The sequence below is a fragment of the Phoxinus phoxinus genome (assembly GCF_949152265.1).
Source record: "Phoxinus phoxinus genome assembly, chromosome: 2".
NCBI lineage: Eukaryota > Metazoa > Chordata > Actinopteri > Cypriniformes > Leuciscidae > Phoxinus > Phoxinus phoxinus.
The window spans coordinates 8,801,789-8,816,590 of NC_136877.1; the positions used below are offsets into that span (position 1 = coordinate 8,801,789).

Here is a 14,802-nt window from a genome sequence, read left to right on the forward strand (position 1 = left end):
AAAAACCAGCAATGCAAGTTTGAGAGGTGGTGCCCTGCCAAATCTCGTAAGAATCACAACTTGCTTTACGGCACGACGTCACATACATCAACAACACATGAAGCAGACTCTATGGAAGACACTAGCACACATTTCACACGTGAATCATGGCAGAGTCGACGAAGAAAGCGCGGTCGGAAAAGGGAAAAGTCAAGGAAAAGAAAACGAGAAACTGACCGCGTGAGGAACTGGAAAAGAGACCCACTCGGTCAGGCTTTCACTCGTTGGCGAGAGCTGAAAAGCAGCAAAGGATGCAACAGAGATGTAACTGACATTACCTGGTCAGTAGACATCTTCTGAGTCTATCTGTGCCTGTTCGATGTCCGGCGCTTCCATCCTACTGAACAGGTACCGTATACTGGGGGGAGGGGATCAGGCCGTGAGTGCAGAGACGGCTCTGCGTGAGCGGTATTTACGACAGTAACGTTAAATACAAGTACTCCACAGCAACACTAGGGGCCGCTGTTTGACAAAAACGGAAATCCTGCATATTGTGCCTTTAAAAATGTATGTCAAGTCTATAAAGTTCACAGCATAGACTCTTTTTTACACACCGATCTGTTATTGTAGAGACATCGACGTTACATTTTTACACCTCAACACGACGCGGAAAACAAACAAACAGTGATTGGTTGCTTTACATGTCAGTCAGATGGCCTCTGGGCGGTCCTTGGCCAATGAAAGCTGCAATGGAGTCCAGACCTTCTGCTGTTAGTCTGAAGGTCTGGCTACGCGAGACAAATCAGGACCAGGGTTAAAATCCCACTGATATAGAAACTGGTTCGCAGAGATCATTGCCCCCAAGTGGCGAACTATTTAAATTTTGAAACATTTCAAAACAGTTATGATATAGCGAAGCCTCATTTACTGAAGAAATCATGTGATTTTGCCCTGAATAACTGGTTAGAAACAATTGATTCGCAAAGGTTTTAAAGCTTCACAAAGCAGTGTTTTGAAAGTGGCCATCACTATAACTATAAGAGCTAGCAAAACTGTGTAGTCATCACCTGTCAGCGGCGTGTGTGTGGTCTTAAGGAAGAATTCTGATTCCCACCCTTGAGAGTCTGATAATAAAGGACCATTGTGCCACTCTCATGCTCTGTCACCTGACAATTTGGGTCAAGTTAATTCGGTGTTGTCTCATTACATTGAGCACCAGAGGTAACAAAGGACATTTATGCCTCAGGGACACTCTAGAGACCTTTCCTGACCTGATTATTGTAGCAAGCGTGACAGATTTCCTGCCAAGTTTGGCATGTTCCACATCGAACCAACATTCGAAAGGAAAACTTTGAACTAAATGCAATCTAATTCAAAATAAGAAAAGAATAAATAGAAATCAAACGTTGCATTTTATATGTAGTTGGAAGCATTAACTCACATTCTTGAAGCCCCGGTAGAGAATTTGAAGCTCTTTGCGTGAGAAACGCGTTTGAGCCTCCAGCAGCTCCAGAGCTTCTGGTCGATGCCGTACAGCAGAGAGCTCCAGTTCATCCTCAACACTATCTGTAAAGAAGCACAAAACATCCGGGTTACGATTCAACTACTCATCTTAACAGCATTAATCTCATTTCTTTTAATTCAAAATTAGTGTACCAAATAATGACAAAACAATTGAAGACTTTATATTCCACAGGGGATATTAGATGTACAACATTTAATGAGATCCACAATATATATTTTTTCTACATTAGTACTTATAAAACAATTTTGACACAAATGATAATTACATCGTTAACTACTAAAACCACAAGTGTCATTGAATCATTGACTTCAACCAATTTGTTAAAAAAACACTGATTCCTTCATGAACGAAACAAATTACTGACTATGTTCGAAATTGCATACTCATAGTCAGTACTTTTTATTTTTTATAAGTACTTTGCAACTGTTAAAAAATATGTATATAGTATAAATTGGTGTAGCATGAATGTAATCTGGACGCACTACATTCGTCAATAGCTTCACAAGCATTCACAAATCCCAAATAGAAAAGTGTGATGTTTGATGCAAACTTTAAAATCTCAGTGCTAGTGCTAGTTTTTGCACACATTAATAAATACTGTGAATTTTGGACGTGATACTCTTTTCACGTTTTTCGTCTATATATAGTAGGCAAGTATGCATTTTCAGTTACAGCAGTAACAGTCTTTATGAGTGAGTCAATGAATCACTTAAACTGATTTGTTCAAAAACACTGATTCATTTATGACTGAAACAAGTGAATGCCTGTATGAGTGAGTCACTGAAGCATTCACTCAACCAATTTGTTGAAAAGCACAGATTAATTTAGGAACAAAGAACCACTTCTGTGTGTTGCTCAGAGACTTGCAACATGTTCCATTTATTCAGAGGTTCAAGATGAAACCTCAAATATCCAAAGCATTTAAGCTCCGTTCTAAGACTTTCCATCTGTCCATATCTTAACAGGTCTTTGTGTCTCAATCTTATTAGCCTTAAATCTAAAAAAAAGCTTTCAACTCATATTTAAGCCTGTTCACACCAAGGATGATAACGATAAAGATATAGTTCTAAAAATAGGTCTTAATATTAAACAATAGCAGAGTTCACACCACAGCTATAACAAAAAACGATGTAGAGAAACAATATTGTTGGGATCAATTTCGGAATTATTATTTTTTTCCAGCTGTTGAACGATAAAACACTGACAGCCAATCAGAACTCATTGTAATTTAAGTGCTCGTGCATTTCAAATGGCAGACGATATTGCGGAGAAGTTAATCGCAGAGGTCCAGAAAGTCAAGCCCTTTTTCATGAAAATGGATATGAAAAACAATCGTTCATACCCTCTGAATAAATGGTAGAAGTGGGTATCGATTCACTCGTTTCGTTTCGACAATATTGTCTTGCTTCCTTTGAAAATGCGGTAAAAAAGACAAGCTGTTGTTTTTATTCCACTATATTGACTAACTCACTTCATCTGAATTCACTGTTATATTATTAGATCGATTACACTAACTTCACTCAAAATATAGCATGCTGAGGACATCCGTGTAAATGCAACAATAACCACAAAAACATGTCCAATAACGTTGTATGTAGACTTTGAAACCGCAGCGCACGAGCTTAGAATAAACAGACCGCTATCGTTCATTGGTGTGGATGCAAATACAGTAATCATTATGCTTATCTTTATAGTTATTATTCTTGGACCTTGAACGGCCTTTTCAGACATTGCGTTTCTCTAGCTCAGGTCGTGTAGCATACGATGACCTGTGCCTGAGATTTACACATTATTTACACCCCTAAAGGATAAATAATCTTTAAAAATAATCACTGTGGAGCAGGAGCCAATAAAACATTAATCAATGGTGATGGTGGCTACGGAAGGCACAGTGATTACTTTGACACCTCAGGGCTCCAGACTAACTTTTTTCCCTAGGAGCACAGTGGCCCCTAACTGAAAATTTTAGGAGCACAACCAGGAAATTTAGGAGCACACACTGTAAATCAACATACTAACCAAATATTCACATTTCTAGTCATTTCCAGTGTATTACTAATAAATACTTTGATAATAGATGCAGAAATTACAATGCCTTTGCGCTCTGATTTAACGTTACAGCCTCTTGTCTTCTAAAAGCAACCGGCAGTTGATTTATTAACACCGCATACTCTATGCTTGAGGATAAGATTGTTATTAATATTGTGTTTAAACTGTGAAGTGCCTGCAATGTCGGCAAACTTCGTGTTCCCCGCAGTTGGGGTAGCGACTGCAACATTCGCAGTTCATGGAATTCGTCTCCTTACAGTACTACCTCAACCAGCTGAATTCTCGCAGCCCGAAAATGGTGGGTTCAGCCTTTTTCACCACTAAAACCTCTCACTCTGAATCATCATCCGACTGTGACACTGTAGCCTACTAGGGCTGCAACATTTAAAATAGCTCACAGTTCAGTTTGTATCACGGTTTTAGGTTCACGGTTTCGGTATGATTCGGTATGTGTTATGTTCAGGGGAAAAAAAGACTACTGTCAAAAAAATTCAGAAGTAATCTAACCACAAGCAAAAGCACAAATAAATACAATAGAGCAAAGATAGCCTACTAATAAAATAAACTATGCTTTTCAGGTAGGTCTAACATTAGTTTTCAGGTACAGAAATTGAATAAAATAATCAAATGTAAAATAACATTGCATATTTGACTGTATAAATTAAAGATGAATCCTTATTAAAGTTACAAAAGCTATTTAATTCAGAGCTGATTCAGTAGGCCTACTAGGCTACACCGATACTGTGAGTGTCTTTCTTCATACATGTTCACTTAAGGCATAACAGATAGGCTACTATGTCTGCTAGGATACGAGCTCATCAAGACGGACATGTTGACATACTTTTTGTGTGAATTTGTCCATTCAAGAGCAAGACTTGAAAGATAATATTTGCGCGCTGTCCGAGATGAGTAGGCTAACGCATACACACAGACACGTGCGTGCGCGCGCGCACACACACGCGCGCACAAATCTAGACGCGAGTTCTCTTTCGCGTCTTGCTCTTGAATGTTTGCATTGGCAAAATAAATGAGTTTAGTTTAAACACCGATGGTAACATCTGCAGTTCAGGTCTCGCCTGCGCTCGTGCGCTATCAACTCCCGGGTGATGACGGCGTAAATGACAGGTCATGTTCGAGCATTTGGCACTCACATTGTACAATGCACAAAGAGTAATCGTTTTCTTCACGTTTTTTTATTATTATCGCTGTTGTAATGTTTTATTTGAGAAGCCAGCAAGTGAATTTAACTGGCATACTAGCCGCAGATCGGAAGAACGAGTCATTTGTTCGCTTGCTCGTTGCTCAGACGCACATAGTAGGTTGTGATATTTGTCTTCGTCTCCTTCCCACAGACGTTTAAACGCGCGCTCGATTATCTCTAGGACCCTCCCCCTCCACACATTAGCCACTTACAGTGGCCATTCCCTATTCTTCCCGCACTGCCACACATTCCGGATTCATTGATAAGCCCCTTCCACGTTTAACGTGTAAAAAAAAAAAAAAAACGGACAAATTTACTGGTCGCACATGTGCGACTGGATGTAAAATTCAGTCGCACACTCTCAAATTTTGGTCGCAAAATGCGACCATTTGGTCGCAGTCTGGAGCCCTGCACCTGAAGCGTGGAAGACAAATGGCAGACATATGACCCTGTGATCCACAAAAGACGACTCGTCAACCGTTCGGCAAACAGAACTGACATATATAAACATCCTTTTCTCATCCCAGAAGCGGCCCTCTGGGTGTTTAGCAATCAAATGTGACAGACTAATTGTAGCATCATTACCACTTCATGCTAACAGCCTCGTTTCATAACATGATGCATATGTATTTCAATAACAGCATTCTTTGGCATCTAAATGTGTTCGTTAAAAACACAAAATAGAGCATTTAACAATCAGCAGTTATGACATTTCATCATTCAAGAATTCAATACAATTGATATAGAATTTGCAACGATGTTGCAGAGGGTATTCAGCGGTTATAAACTATACAGTATAATACTCAGCAGAATGTCTTTGGATTACATAAAAATAATGAAAAGAGTGAGAGATATAGAGAGGTCAACCATGAAATAGTTAAGAAAAGTTAATAAAAAGAAATGAAAGGACTGACATTACCCTTGTGAAAAACAAGTACGCTTTTAAGAGGACTTATGGAAATAATAGGCCTACACTTTAAAATAATATAGGCCTATACTTGTGTCAAAAAGCACTCTTCAGCTAATTGCATTTAATATAAGTTTAAATTATAATAATTTTTTATTAGATTCAACAGTACATTAATGTAACAGGACATCTTTACATGCAATTTCATAACTCTATTATATTTGAAGTATGGTGAAAGTGTACTCCTGAATATACTGATAAGCATTTATGATAAACTAAAATTATTCTTTAATGTCATATCTATTGAAAATTATATGTATTTGAAAATATATTTGTAATTACACATTTGTAATAAAATTGTAATTTTAGTATATTTCAAATATTAAATGTGATATAAAAAAAATATACAGTTCTTATACACAAGTACTTTACATGTGATTTATAATGTTTACTCAACAAATCAAAATAAGTGTACTTATTTAAATCACAACTAAACATGTAATGTGACATGTGACAAAATTACAAAGTATACCTTTTTAAAGTGTACTTAAGTGCGTTAAACTCATGAAAGTGTGCTCTCTTTAAATATACTTAAGTGGCCTTTTATTTCAATAATATTATATTGTCTGCAAGTACAGTTTTAAAAAATATGTACTTTTAGGATATGAAGTACACTATAAGTTCACATTCAATAAATCAAGTGCACTTCTTTTTCACAAGAGTATGGACAATACACTGATAGAAATAGAGCTGTTTGAGGAAATACACTGGAGACTTGTGTTGAGAGAGGACTTGCTTTGTGTACTGATGGATGGTGCTTTGGTAGAAGAGCATAGGAACAGCTTCTTGAGCCGTGCCGCAACACCACGACTGCTGCCGTTCGGAAGGCAAGCGTTACCTAGGAGATACAGCGTGAGTGTCAACACAGTAACCATGGTCGAACGGAGCATCGGGCGGCGGCATGCTGACAAAGGAGCAAAGGAGGAGCAAAGAAGCAAAGGAGGCATGGATGTGTAGTTTGAGTTTCGTGCAGATCCAGGATCAGTTTTTAGCTTTGTCAGTTTGTTAGAATAACTTGATGACTTGTTCTTTTTTTTATGCTGCTGTGCTGAGCGAATTATATTTTCTATTCTCTAAACCTCGACCCAACCATCACATAAATCTTTCTACATTTTTGATTTTCATAAAGACTTGGCTTATTAAGCTGGTATCCTTGTGGGTACAGTTTGCTGGTTCTCACAATGTAAGTGATTTGAGGTTTTACTGTCTTTGTGGAGACATTAGATGCCTCCAGTGTAGGCAAAGCCTGCCCTATCTCCACATTAAACCAGTTCACTGACCTTAAAGAGGACCTATTATGCCCTTTTACGCGGTCTTGTGAGTAACGCTCTGGGGTGTGTTTTCCCTACAACGATGTAACTTGCTGATCAACAACCATAGTGTGATGCATCGTTGGAGAAACTAACCAACTCACGACTGTTTCTCGAAATTGTAGTAACATGGTCGCTCCTCTGTTGTTTGAACCACATTGTTTCAGCAATACAGGACTGTCGTTAATAACGTCACACGTAGGTGGAAGAGTAATAACTTCTCCAAGATGCTGCTGTAACGATCATGGCACCTAATGTCTACTTCACTGTTTTTGTTCCGAGTCATTTTGCTTTATTTGATGTTTGATTCATCGTAGTTCCCTTGCGCATTTTACGCAAATGCACACTCTTAAAAAACAGTAGTAACTGTTGGGCACACTAAAATAGATCTTAAAATGTATATACAATGAAAGATATAGGGCCCTATCATACAAGTGTTTTTTTTTTCGCTTGCAAATTTCGCCATGGCGCGAGCGCAACTGGCTTTTAAAGGGAAGGGGAGATGAGACTCTGATTGCTTTATTGCATGTTACGCCCAAAACACACCCATTACTCATTAAGAGAATAGGGACAACCGTTTTAGACCATGCATCGGGCACAGACCATTTTTACAGCCGTTAAACTAGCAAAAGTGGATTCGGATACGCCCTAAGTGCGCTTGTGCCCTGCACTTTAGACCATGCGCTTAGATCGTAAAAATAGGGAACATAGAATGTACTGAATGTTAGCTTGCTTATTGTGCCCAAGAGCATGACCTATTTACTGTACTGTAAGTCCACACATCATTTAAAGCTACACTGTGTAATTTGATTCTAACAGTTGATTCTTAGTAAAAAAACCACTTTTTTTTTGTTCTTTCAAAATTATATGTGCTCATTAATGTATAATTACTTCCACCAACTAATCAAGTATTCTCGGAAGTGTAGAATCTGCCATTTATAATACATACGGGTGAGCCGGTCGAATGGCGGAAGCCATGTTGCGCCTCCATCTTGAAAATACATTAGCCAAAGAGGGACATACCTGGAAATTCAAGCTTCGCCTTTCACATTTTTACACTCAATGGCACCGTGACTAATGCGAGGGGAAGATTACTCGCGATTGCCGGCAGATTTGAAATAATACGGCCACCGTAGGAGTTAAAACACCCTCGGAATGGGAGGGGCTAGAAATTTATATTCAGTTGGTAGTCATATACAATTTCACCGCTAGATGGGAGTAATTCCTACACAGTGTAGCTTTAAGAAACTATGCTTCTAACCACAGCTCGAGAGCTGTAGTTCCAACCATGTAAGTTTGCGAGTGTTCGTTGGAATTATGGTTCCCTTTCTGTCAGTCATATTAGGGGTCTCACTTGGGAGCCCCAATCACCTCTGAGTTTTAGAAAAACGGCCAATGAAATTGGCAAGTGTAATTTGCATGCCTAGCCACTCCTCCGCACATACGGGTATATACTGTAAGATGGCGGCATGCATCCACTCTTTGTGTTCGTGCTGAGGAGCTGAGACAGTGTCCCGGCCATACATCGGGGAGTTCACGGTTGTGGCACATAATGTCTCCATTCCCTCCATCAGGCCTCATCGTGTCTCTTCAGTAAAATTGAATTCATATTGATTAGTTTTAAGATCTCTTTATGAACTTTTGAAGCATTAAAGTGGTAGTTGCTTAGCTGTCAAAGGAGGGACAGAAAGATCTCAGATTTCATCAATAAGATTTGCATTTGTGTTCTGAAGATGCACATAAGTCTTACGGGTTTGGAACGACATGAGGGCGAGTATGAAAGAATTAAAATTTTTGGGTGAACTAACCCTTTAATGATAGAGCATAACTTCCTTTGTAATGACGTTGTGCTTTATAACTTTACAGACCTTTTACATGCTCAAACAGCAACATTACACACTAAAGAAAGTTGAAAATGTAAAAAAGCATAATAGGTCCTCTTTAAATAGGTTTATGAATAAAATCACGTGTCAGTACGATGAAGATTTACAAAACAGCAATTCAAAAAGTATCTCAAGGTCCAATTATCAATTAGTAATGTGATTTCTTATGGCACGTTTTCTCATTAAGGATAAAACATGCCTATTGCTGCACTACAGATAATGAGTGTGGCCTTCCCTTCAACACACGCACGCTTATGTAGCAAGATTGAATTCCCTGTGGGGAGATGCTGAAGTGATCTCGAGGGCCGCAGATGAGGTCAATACCTCTGATCTTAAATCAGGACCATGAAGGCTACACACTCTGTGCTTTATCTGAATGCAATAGTGTAACCGTGTGTAGCCGTTTACATCGTTTATGATGGTAAATGAGATAAATGAGCAATGATGAAATAAACTAAATAAAGTTAGGGTTTGGGTTTAACCACATGTACCTTCAAACTTTTATCTTATTTGCACTTGTTTATAAATCATTATTATCCGATCCATTTATCGAAAGCAAATAAGTAGATTTTTATAGTCTTGCACTACTAGTCAAAAGATATGTAGTAATAAAAGAAGATGTGTAATACAAAAATATTGTAAAATATTTTGATCTTAATGTTTATGCTTACATTCTTGAAAATAGTTTTGTAGACAATGTGTTGCAGCTTTATATTAGTTTCTTGAAAAAACAATACAAGCCTAAAATAAGTCAATTTTAGATTTCTTTTTAAAAGCTCGGACAAAAAAGCTTGACAACATGTTTTATTATTATGACAAAAATCTTTTGCTCTAAATGTTTATGCTTAAATGCTTGAAAATAATTTTGTAGACAATAGTGTTATATTAATTTCTTAAAGTTAATAATAAAATAATAATCAATTTAGATTTTTTTTTTTCAATGGATGTTAGATCAGATCATGAAGGAAACGCAGCCAAAAATTGACCAACATACATTGAAAATCTTTCAATATGGTTAAAAGAAGCATCCCAGGATGCATCTCATAAAGCTGATTGATAAAATAAAAGTACGCTTTTTGCTTTTTTTTGTCCAATCTTTTGATTGGTGGTAGTGTGTACTTCAAACTACTTGGTGACTATTATCGTTGCTGGCTTATGCGATAACAGAATAATTATTTCAGAGGAAGACCTTGATACTCAGCAAGAGAGGAAATGATTGTAAGGAGAATACACTTCTTTTGAAGGATGGTGCCCTTGAGTTTCTCTCTAGCTGCAGCACAGGGCAGATATCACCCCGAAAGATGTGTCTGGGTGGTAACAGCAGTGGTCACCATAATAAAGACCTCAGCTTAAATTAAAGATCCACCCAAAAATATCATAAGTAGCTATTTCACACGATACCATGCTGCATGTTGCCCCTGCCATGAGAAAAATACAGCATGTGCAGTGTTGCATGATCATTCAGCATGCACATTATAAATGCAATGATGTCTCAAATCTCATTCATAAAGTCTTAAGATTTCATTCTTCACTATTATGTATAGGTTAACATGGGATATAGGTGTAACTATTAAACATGCCATGCAGGGAAAATGTCCAAATCTAGCACTGGAGGAGTCCCATAGTAGTAAGTTAAGTTAGAACATCACTTCAAATATAATGTGACAAAACTATTCATCTTCAAAATAATGTTAAGGTGAGATTATTAATACATAAGGATGCTTTATGCCTGATATCATTCCATCAATGCAAGAACAAGGCGGGTCGGTCATGATGCATTTTTGCCATTCTCAGGGAAATTCTTGCTGAGATCAACAAAACTCTGATATGTGCAGCGGGTGACACTGGGCTCATTTATCCATCAAATGTGAGATTTATATCTCTCCGAAAACATGCCTTTAAGTCATTTCACATAAAGCATGTAGAGTCTCTGGAGTGCAACAAAAGTTTCAGCACGATTACCACAGCAAAGACCGTAACGAGACTTATGAACCAATGCAACACGTTTGTGCTTGAGGGTCATTCCTATGATTCCTATATGAGTTGTGCCATTCATAAACACTGAGTTTCAAAGGATCATTACAATACGCACCAACAATAATTGACAATAGCTGAGCAAATCAGCATATTTGAATAATTTCTGAAGGATCATGTGACACTGAAGACTGGAGTAATGATGCTGAAAATTCAGGAATAAATTACATTTTAAAATATATTCAAATATAAATCAGTTATTTTTAATTGTAATACTTTTTCACAATATTTCACTGCATTTATGATAAAATTATAATGCAGCCTGGGTGAGCAGAAGATAAAATATCTTAATTATTCCAAATGTTTAACCAGTCGTGTAGGCTAATTTATGAGACACATTAAATAGCATTGAATGTTAAATATTAAATTATATTATCACTGAATAGAGAAATAGATCAATTTAAAAAATGCTCAAATGAAAAAGGAAAAATAAAAACTGCTTAATAGAAATTGAGACATTAATATCCAGTTTCTGTACAAAAATACATCTGTAAAACACAGGACATATGCTACTATGCTGCAGGGGGTCACACAGTAAATTCCCAAATGAACTGAATGTTCACAGGTTTCTAATGCAGGGCTTGAACTTCTGCTCACCATATGGTACAATACAGAACTGGTTCATATCAGAGTGATGAAGATTGATTATTGGCAGAGATGTGGGTCTACAAAGCTAATTCTGTACTGCATCAAGCTAAATTCTGCCTTTTTGTTTTTGGTGTTTGGAAAGGCCAAAGTTACTCCCTCTACTATAGGGTTCCCAATATTACTATTGCTCATACTGAAGGTTAATCTACAGCTTTGTGGCCAGATTTACAAAACAGCGCAAATGAGAGCGCAATTCCAAAAAAGTTCTGCGCGTGATCTACTGACGACGTGTAAATTAAACAACACAGACGCAGTCGGATCATTTCTATAATGACCAACACAATCTACAAGAGCAGCGCAAATTAGTGTCTGGTTTAAGACGTGCTTTTTTTGGGCGGTAAATAATGGTGCAAATACCAGTAAATCGATGAGCGCAAACCTTAATAGATCACATTGCGTAATTCATTTAAATACTCTCCTCCCATAAATCTGGAGGGTGAATGAACAGCGCTCTCTTCCACCCTCGATACCCACGACTGAGGTGCCCTTGAGGGAGGCACCTAACTCCCAATCGCTCCCTGGGTGCCGCAGTGAATGGCTGCCCACTACTCTGGGTTTGTGTGTCCACAGTTTGCAGTGTGTGTGTGTGTTCACTACTCACTGCTCCTAACGTATGTGCACTTACTTGGATGGGTTAAATGCAGAGGACAAAATCCGAGTATGGGTTACCATAGTAAGCCTTTACGTCACTTTCACTTTTTTAATTCATAGCAACCACCAATGAACCAGAACCGGCTAACTGCTGCTTAGTAACACCCTAGTAACCAACACAACACCTTAGCAACATGGCGGTACATTTTGAAAATTATAGTCTTTAGAAACTGAAAAAAAAATAATTGGTGTAGGATTTACTTTAAAATTGTTTTTTACTCAGAAATTGCAAGTAAATTTCACAAAAAACTACAAAGAACACACTGAATTAAATTCACAATGAAATCAAAATTGACAATTCTTATTTTTTTATGGCATATTGTAGTATTACAAATGATATATACATGCAAATTATTATTTCTTAAAGGGGTGGTATAATGCCCTTTTGACAAGATGTAATACAAATCTCTGATGTCCCCAGAGTGTGTATGTGAAATTTTAGCTCAAAATACCCCACAGATTTTTTTATGTAGCATGTTAAAGTTGTCACTTTTTTAGGGTGAGCAAAAACGCACCGTTTTTGTGTCTGTCCCTTTAAAGGCCGTGTTGAGGTTATATTTTTCAACGAATTTGTGCAATTTGCTTGTTGGTAATGAACATTTAAACTGTTATCCATTGTATTTTATGTTGTTGGGTATCACAAAACGGAATATAATACGAAAAAGTAGGTACTATCTTACAGCGCCAACGATTCTTCTTTCCGCCACAACGCATTCCATGACGTCACCTTGGGGAGAGAATTTACCAAAGCCCGCCTGGAGAGCGTTGAGAGTGACTAAAGAGACGAGTAGTAGACGAGAGTATTCAGATAGCGCAGATTATAGAACTTGATCATTGTCTATACAACACATCTCTAGTCACCTATAACTGTTTAAGTTGGTTCATAAGACTTTGTGAAAAAAGTAAACAAACAATTAACATGCTCGTGCGTGCTGGCTTGAAGGGGACCATGATCCTGAGATGTGTGTATGCTATCTTCAGCACAGACGGGTTCAGCATGCATTCAGCATTCAGTCACATCTGGTCGCGGGGTGAGCTCCTCGACCAGCGACCCAAACACACTCACTGCCCAACAGCACAAGCTTTCCAGCGCAGTTTCCACGGGACGGCACCGCTCGCGCGAGCACCTGCCAAACACCGCGACAGACGCGCGGCGGCTACGTTTGCAACAACATTTTCACCGGAGGAAGAGAAACGCTTAGAAACGCCCATGTAGCTAGCACGATGCCTTCTATTTATAGATGACAAAGATAAAGTTTACCAGTACTATAACAAAGGCTACCGGTAACGTTACTTATCTGAACTAACGTCATGATCACCGCCACTAAAGAAAACGTTTTTTTCACTCGGTGCTATTCAATGACAGTAAAAAAAAATATGTGTCGTTATCTCATTGCTGTGTTGCTAAATGATAGCAACTCACCAGGACACTTCACCAACTCTCCACTCATTCTCCTCAACTATGCATTTCATCGGCTTTGACGGCCATCAGGCTATACCTTTCCTCCACTTCTCCCCAACGTGACGTCATCACCGAATTGCGTGAAAAAAAACGTTAATACCAAAAATGTAAAAAACTGGTATTTAAGACCATTTTTGAGACATTTAAAAAATGATATACATGTCTTGAGTGATTTATGTACCCATTAATCGACAGTGGTGGTTAACCTGCAACATGGCCTTTAAATGCAAATGAGCTGCTGCTCCCGGCCCAGAGGGCGGAGCTTCAACAGCTTGTGTCCTTAGCAGCTTCAAATACCCATAGACAGTATATAAGATGGACACAGCGACCCTATAGATTTCAACGGAGAAAAGTGAAGCCCATTTGAAGCACTCACTTCCTGATCGCCAGGCGAACTGCGCAGACTCAAACTGAGCTTGACGACGTAGATGTGACGTGGGTCTTCTAGTAGCTGTGCCGAGGGAAATCTGAATCATTCCCTTCCGAATCTCGCAGAGACGGAGAGCATGATTATTAGTTGTCAATGAGCTAGCAGCATGAGCAACTTTATGAATCTCTATGGGCTTCTCCCTTGACTTTATGCCTCCACGTCCCCCCGATTGCTTGCGAGCTTCTCCGCCGGTCTATACGGTAATCTCTCTACAGTGCGACAGAGAGTCGCGTGGGTATGACGCAATCGTTAGCCTGTTTTTTACAAAAACGGCTTCTACGAAGTCATAACGTAAGATACAAAGTAATGGAGCCTTTTATACATTGTCGTGTTTCTTTAGAAATAAATAATGGACAAATGGAGTCTTTGGACGCTTCAGATGTAAAGTTATTCGCTGTCAAAGTGACACAAAAATGAATGGGAGTCAATGGAATGCTAACAGCAGGTGAAGTTCTGCTACAATGGCGGCTCCCGCGGAGGCTTCAGTTTCCGGCGGATGGATTACCCCCTTGCAATTACCTCACAGACATGCACTGAAAATGTCAAAACTTTTAGCCTTTTATGTTCAAACCGGAGTCAGAAAGATGGAGAGAATCAAGATGAAGTGACAACATAGACAACATTTCTGAATGATTAGTTGGTGAATTTATGTAGCTTAAGTGT

The 14,802-nt window shown here is 38.5% G+C and overlaps 1 protein-coding gene across 3 annotated transcripts in view; it reads right to left on the bottom strand.

Moving 5' to 3' along the window:
• The window catches only part of kcnip4a (potassium voltage-gated channel interacting protein 4a), a 221,404-nt gene that overhangs the window by 23,964 nt on the left and 182,638 nt on the right, over window positions 1-14,802 (bottom strand). For all 3 annotated transcript variants that reach the window (XM_079597624.1, XM_079597622.1, XM_079597623.1), the window contains one exon: window positions 1,421-1,545. In XM_079597624.1, the coding sequence (XP_079453750.1) occupies window positions 1,421-1,545 (125 nt within the window). The remainder of the gene's footprint in view (window positions 1-1,420; window positions 1,546-14,802) is intronic.